The 7,158-nt window shown below is 58.6% G+C and overlaps 1 protein-coding gene across 1 annotated transcript in view; it reads right to left on the reverse strand.

Moving 5' to 3' along the window:
- The window catches only part of LOC144677863 (helicase SRCAP-like), a gene marked incomplete at its 3' end in the record, with an annotated part of 28,230 nt that extends 22,754 nt beyond the window's left edge, over positions 1–5,476 (reverse strand). Inside the window, exons 1-3 of the mRNA XM_078537864.1 lie at positions 5,210–5,476; positions 2,765–2,950; positions 1,565–1,705 (exon numbers count right to left, since the gene is read on the reverse strand). Coding sequence (XP_078393990.1) covers positions 1,565–1,705; positions 2,765–2,950; positions 5,210–5,461 — 579 coding nt within the window. The remainder of the gene's footprint in view (positions 1–1,564; positions 1,706–2,764; positions 2,951–5,209) is intronic.
- Positions 5,477–7,158: the final 1,682 nt, after the last annotated feature.

Below are 7,158 nucleotides of genomic sequence, written 5' to 3' on the forward strand. Positions count from 1 at the left end.
GTGAGAGAGAGAGTGAGAGAGAGAGAGAGTGTACGTGAGTGAGTGAGTGTGCGTGCATGCACCCCCACACCATGCCTACGGCAATGGGCTTTAGGCGGTGGCCTTTTCATTTGTTACTCAATCACGGGCTGCAATCATTATTCGTGAGGCCCATCCCTAATTGCCCCTTGAGAAGGTGGTGGGTGAGCTGCCTTCTTGAGCCGCTGCAGTCCCCGTGTCATGTAGGTACACCCACAGCGCTGTTAGGGAAGGAGTTCCAGGATTTGGACCCAGCGACAGTGAAGGAACGGCCGATATATTCCCAAGTCGGGATGGTGAGGGGCTCAGAGGGGAACTTCCAGGTGGTGGTGTTCCCCATGTGTCTGCTGCCCTTGTCCCTCGAGATGGTAGCGGTCGTGGGTTTGGAGACAGTGTATCTGCTGCATTCAAGCTCACACCCATCGCGTGCATACATGCTGGCACAGGCGCTGGTGAAAACTTTGTCCCTCCAATGAAGTAACACAGCTGGCACTGATCCAGCCAGCCATGGGTTGCAAAGGAGAAATTTCTTTCAGCCCCAGCTACCAAATCCCTGCCTATGGCAGAAAGGCAGTGACCTGTTTAAGGGCTGTTGTTGACACATTTAAACATTTACTAACTGTGCTGTACCTGTCCTGGGAGTGTTTGATGGGGACGGTGTAGAGGGAGATTTACTCTATACCTAACCCCGTGCTGTAACTGTCCTTTCAGTGTTTGATGGGGACAGTGTAGAGGGAGCTTTACTCTGTATCTAACCCCGTGCTGTACCTGTCCTGGGAGTGTTTGATGGGGACAGTGTACAGGGAGCTTTACTCTGTATCTAACCCCGTGCTGTACCTGTCCTGGGAGTGTTTGATGCGGACAATAGTCAGTTCAACTGGGGAGATTCAGCAGCGATAACAACTCTCACCTTAAACAAAAACAAAAACCTCCCCAAAAATATTATCCAGTCCAGATCTTTGGTCCCCCTGACTCACGAGGGCCCACACCACCAGCCCTTTATATTCTTTCACGGGACTTGGGGTTACTGGCGAGGACAACGCTTGCTGCCCATCCCTAATTGCCACTCGAACCGAGCGAGCGCCCGGGGCCACTTCAGCGGGGCAGTCAAGAGAGGCGACCGACTGCTGTGGGTCTGGAGTCACGTGTAGGCCAGACCGGGTGAGGGCAGCAGGCTTCCTTCCCTGAATAAAGGACACCGGTGAACCAGATGGGTTTTTTTTAAACGACCATTGACGATAGCTTCACCACCACCATTAAAGAGACCATCTCCTTCCTCCAGGTTTTTGTTTTGTTAATTGAATTTAAATTCCACTGGTTGTCATGGTGGGAGACCAGCCCCTGTCCTCCCCCTCCTCTACCCGCCCCCCGAGTATCAGCCTGGGCCTCTGGGCGACATGCCCATTGACGATGCCGCATTGACCACTGCCACCCTGCCAAGGAAGCGTGCCGACATCGGTTTAAGTGGCGAGTCCTGGTCAGTGACCCAATGCGCACACCCCACCCCAACCCCACCGGCCCCCACACCTCCGCCCCCTCTTCTTACCTTCTCCACGTTGGTCCAGAACTGCTTGACCTCCTTGGCGATGGTGGAGGCGATGCGTCGGAGCTTGGCCTGTTCCTCCCGCTTGGCCCTCTCCTCCTTCTGGCGCTGCTCCTCGTGGAACCTCAGCACAGTCCTGGCGACCTATGTGCGGAGCGAGGGGAAGGAATGCGGGGAAGAAAGCGAACGAGTCAACAGGGTGAGCAGCGGAGAGGCAGTGTCCAGGGCTGGAGGGGAGCGTCCGGTTCAGCGTCACCCAGGGCGTGGGGATCGGCTGCGTTAGGGCTGCACCTACGCACCCCCAACCCCACCAGCCCCAAGGTCAGCAGCGCTCGCCACCCTGTTTAACATTTGGTCTTCACTGCGAGGGCGATGAAGTATAAAAGTCTTGCTCCAACTGCACAGGGTGTTGGTGAGACCACACCTGGTGCACTGTGGACAGTTTTGGTCTCCTTACTTAAGGAGGGATTTACCCCCACTGGAGGCCGTTCAGAGAAGGTTCACTCGGCCGATTCCTGGGACGAAGGGGGTTTGTCTTGTGAGGAGAGGTTGAGCAGGTTGGGCCTGTACCGATTGGAGTTTAGAAGAATGAGAGGCGATCTTATCGAGACAGATAAGATTCTGAGGGGGGAGCTCGACGGGGGGGGATGCTGAGAGGATGTTTCCCCCTCGTGGTGGTGGGGGGGGGGTGGGGGGAAGAGTCTAGAGCGAGGGGGGGGGAGACACAGTTTCAGAATGAGGGGTCTCCCGTTGAAGACGGAGATGAGGAGGAATTTCTTCTCTCAGAGGGTGGTCAGTCTGTGGGATTCTCTCCCCCTCCCCAGAGAGCAGTGGAGGCCGGACGTTGAACATACTCAAGGCCGAGTGAGGCAGGTTTTGGATCCAGAAGGGAGTCGAGGGTTATGTGGGGTGGTGGGACAGACAGGAGAGGAGAGTTGAGGCCACAATCAGATCAGCCTTGATCTTATCGAATGGGAGAGCAGGCTGGAGGGGCCGAATGGCCCCCGCCTACGTAACAAGCCCGTATCAGGGACGTGACAATCACACCGGCAATCCGAAGAAGGGAGCGCGTGTGCTCACGGCACTCGTCCTCAGACAGACCTCGCAGGACACGCTGGAGAAGAGATGCTGCTGCAGTAAGGGGCACCCCCCCGCCCCCCTCCTCATCCTGCATGCAGGCTACTCGCCTCTGGCGGGCCTCACCTTCCTCGCCACGCCACGCTTCCAGCGCCGCTCCTGGGCGAAGTCGGCCGACAGCCACTGCATCTCCTCGCACAGATAGTCCCAGTGCGTCTTGGGCCGGGTGGGTTCCTGCACACGATTCAGCCTCTTCAGGGACCACAGCCCCTCCCTCCGGAGCTCAGCGATCCGGTGCTCAATCTTGGCTTCCTGGATGCGGGCGGAGAGAGAGAGAGAGAGAGAAATTAGAAAGAAAGAGAGTGACAAGGTGGAAAACAGGTTTCATCAGAGCGCATCCCAAGTGTCACACGTGTCCGACTACAAGGAGAATTAGAGAGGGCCGGGAAGGAGAGAGGGAGCGTGGCAGGAACGGAAGGGGAGAGCGAGTGCACTAGCAAGGAGGGGGAGGGGGGAATAGAGAGGGAGAACGAGACTGAAAGGGGTGGGAGGAGAGCGAGAGAGAACGAGACAGAAGGTGGGGGAGGAGAGCGAGAGAGAACGAGACAGAAGGGGGGAGGAGAGCGAGAGAGAAGGGGGGTGGAGAGAGAGAACGAAACAGAAGGGGGATGGAGAGAGAGAACGAGACAGAAGGTGGGGGAGAGAGAGAACGAGACAGAAGGGGGGGAGAGAGAGAACGAGACAGAAGTGGGGAGAGAGAGAACGAGACAGAAGTGGGGGGAGAGAGAGAACGAGACAGAAGGGGGGAGAGAGAGAACGAAACAGAAGGGGGGAGAGAGAGAACGAGACAGAAGGGGGGAGAGAGAGAACGAGACAAAAGGGGGCGGAGAGAGAGAACGAGACAGAAGGGGGGGGGAGAGAGAGAACGAGACAGAAGGGGGGGAGAGAGAGAACGAGACAGAAGGGGGGGAGAGAGAGAACGAGACAGAAGGGGGGGAGGAGAGAGAGAACGAGACAGAAGGGGGGGGGAGAGAGAGAGAACGAGACAGAAGGGGGGAGAGAGAACGAGACAGAAGGGGGGGAGAGAGAGAACGAGACAGAAGGGGGGGGAGAGAGAGAACGAGACAGAAGGGGGGGAGAGAGAGAACGAGACAGAAGGAGGGGAGGAGAGCGAGAGAGAACGAGACAGATGGGGGGGGGAGAGCGAGAGAAAACGAGACAGAAGGTGGGGAGGAGCGAGAGAGAACGAGACAGAAGGGGGGGAGGAGAGCGAGAGGGAACGAGACAGAAGGTGGGGAGGAGCGAGAGGGAACGAGACAGAAGGGGGGAGGAGAGCGAGAGGGAACGAGACAGAAGGGGGGGAGGAGAGCGAGAGGGAACGAGACAGAAGGGGGGGAGGAGAGCGAGAGGGAACGAGACAGAAGGGGGGGAGGAGAGCGAGAGGGAACGAGACAGAAGGGGGGGAGGAGAGCGAGAGGGAACGAGACAGAAGGGGGGGAGGAGAGCGAGAGGGAACGAGACAGAAGGGGGGGAGGAGAGCGAGAGGGAACGAGACAGAAGGGGGGGAGGAGAGCGAGAGGGAACGAGACAGAAGGGGGGGAGGAGAGCGAGAGGGAACGAGACAGAAGGGGGGGAGGAGAGCGAGAGGGAACGAGACAGAAGGGGGGGGGGAGAGAGAGAGAACGAAACAGAAGGGGGGGGGAGAGAGAACGAAACAGAAGGGGGGGGGAAGAGAGAGAACGAAACAGAAGGGGGGGGAGAGAGAGAACGAAACAGAAGGGGGGGGAAGAGAGAGAACGAAACAGAAGGGGGGGAAGAGAGAGAACGAAACAGAAGGGGGGGGAAGAGAGAACGAAACAGAAGGGAGGGGAAGAGAGAGAACGAAACAGAGGTGGGGGGAGAGAGAGAACGAAACAGAAGGGGGGGGAGAGAGAGAGAACGAAACAGAAGGGGGGGGAGAGAGAGAACGAAACAGAAGCGGGGAGGGAGAGAGCGAGAGAGAACGAGACAGAAGGGGGGAGGAGAGAGAGAACGAAACAGAAGTGGGGGGGAGGAGAGCAAGAGAACACGAGACAGAAGGGGGGGGAGGAGAGCGAGAGAGAACGAGACAGAAGGGGGGGGAGAGGAGAGCGAGAGAGAACGAGACAGAAGGGGGGGGGAGGAGAGCGAGAGAACACGAGACAGAAGGGGGGAGAGGAGAGCGAGAGAGAACGAGACAGAAGGGGGGAGGGGAGAGAGAACGAAACAGAAGTGGGGGAGGAGAGCGAGAGAACACGAGACAGAAGGGGGGAGAAGAGAGCGAGAGAGAATGAAACCGAAAGGGGGGGGGGGGGGGGCGGAGAAGAGAGAGAGAACGAAACAGAAGAGGTGGGAGAGAGAGAACGAAATAGAAGGGGGTTCAGGGTGATGAGGTGGTGATGGTGGGAGCGGGGGGGGCGTAAAGGGAGGTAGAAAGGGCGGGGTGTGGGCGGAGGGAGACACGAGGCCAGTGCAGGCCGGGACTGAAGCCTGGGCTGCGAGTTTCCCGGCTGCCCGGGGCAGGGGACAGCGGCGCCCCCGGGGCCTACTCACATGCTTTGCCTGCTCGGCGATCTCGGCGTGCGTCTTGTCCCAGGGCTGCCCCTTGGCGTTCTGGTTGCAGGGGCCGAGGTCGGGGACCCAGAGGCCGCAGGCCAGCGCCTCCCGGGGCTGGAGTTTGGGCGAGGCGGCGAAGGCGGCGGGTCCGTCCAGCGAGTCGTTGGCCAGCGATCCGAGGTGAGCCGGGGAGCCGCCCGCGCTCGAGGCGGGCGAGGAGGCCGGGGATACCGGGCTGCTGCCTGTCATTCTCTCCCTCTGTGCGATCTGGAAAAAACAAGAGGCCACCGTTAGGGCGCACGGGCGGCAACGGCGACTGAGCGGGCAAAGTCACATCGGCTAACTCCGGCACGGTTCCGCCACCCTCCTCCCCAGGACTCCCGTCCAGACGCGTGCTCGCCCAGCGAGAGGCTCGAGCGTGGTGTTAAACCCCACCCTGCCACCGCCCATCCCGACGCTGCCGCGACAGCCGGGCAGATGTATATTTAAACCAGCGAGCCCCGCTTTCCGGCAACGGCTGAGACAGGTGACCAAAAGCCTCGCGGAGAGGGAGCCGCGCGTTACCAAAAAACAAAAACACGGCGTTTCGACAGCACCTCGCACGGACGCCGGGTGCCGAAATGCCGGCCGGAGCGGCGGCGAAGCCGTTTTTCAGTGGGGCAAGCCGGAGAAGCTGCTTTTGCCATGTTGACCTAGGGGCCGATACTGGCGGGGGGGGGGAACCCAGCGTATCCCACCCGCCGCCCCTCATACTGCTCTCATTCGGTATATTGCCATGGGGTCGTGACCATGGACTCGAGCAGGCAGCGGCAGCCTGGGGCTCCGACAGCGCGGCACTCGGCCGTTTAAGAGCGACGCGAGGGGAAAACCAGGAAACGAAGGGACACATTGGCCTAATGTCTGTTGTTGGGAAATGACGGGAGTCCGGAACAAAAGGTAAGGGTGAGTGAACGCTTTACAGATCTCCAGCTGATCAAGAGATAGGTGGCGGGTTTTTTTTTGGGGGGGGGGTGGGGTGGGGGCAAGAGGAAGAGGAGGGGCTGAGTAATTTGATTTAGACAAGATATCTAAAGCCGTGGGCGGGGAAAATGTCTATGAGGTTGTTTACATGGACTTCCAGAAGACATTTGTTGAAGTGCCACACGACAGACTGTTCGCTCAAGTTGAAACCCGTGAAATTGAAGGGAATTATTGGTCTAGTCTGAAGGCTGGCTGAGAGACTGGAGACGGAGAGTCGGGACAATGGACGGATACTCCCATCGGCAGAATGTGAATCAGGGTGTCCCGCCAGGGTGTGCGTCGGGGCCTGAATGATTCACCGTGCTCACAAACTACTTGGATGTTGGGGATAGAAAGACACCAATCCACGTTTGCCACCGACACAGAGACAGGCCGCATCCTAAGGGGTGGGGAGGGAAGCACAAAATCGCTCGGAGAAACGGATAAGATAAAGCGAACGGGCCGAAGGGTGGCAAACGATTTCACCCTGGGCGAGTGCGAAGTCAACCACATCGGGCCCGATAAAAGGATCGAACGGGGGCTTGGGAAACGGTGGGAAGCTCAGAGGGGCGGAGGCCCAGGGAGATTGGGAAGGGGGTTGAGGGGCGTGGGGAGCCCAGGCCAACAGATGATTAAAATGACACGAGCAGGTACCGATAACAATCGGAACGGCCAACGCTCCACTCGCCTTTCACAAGGACGGGAATACGAGGGGCGGGGAGAAGCCTCGCTTCCGCTCTCCAAAGCCCCGGGTGGACCACACCCGGAGTTACCAGGAGCAGATCCAGCCTCCGCTGATCAGCAAGCAGCACAGTGTCGTTTTAGCAGAAAGATGCCTGCACTCCGAGAGTTAAATTATGAGGAGATTAAACACAAACTAGGGGGTGTGTTCCCTGGAATTAAGAAGGTTTAAGAGGTGATTAGTTAAGATATTCAGGGGGAACAGA

Source organism: Cetorhinus maximus, unplaced genomic scaffold (genome assembly GCF_964194155.1).
Source record: "Cetorhinus maximus unplaced genomic scaffold, sCetMax3.hap1.1 HAP1_SCAFFOLD_3197, whole genome shotgun sequence".
In the NCBI taxonomy this organism is placed as follows: Eukaryota; Metazoa; Chordata; class Chondrichthyes; order Lamniformes; family Cetorhinidae; genus Cetorhinus; species Cetorhinus maximus.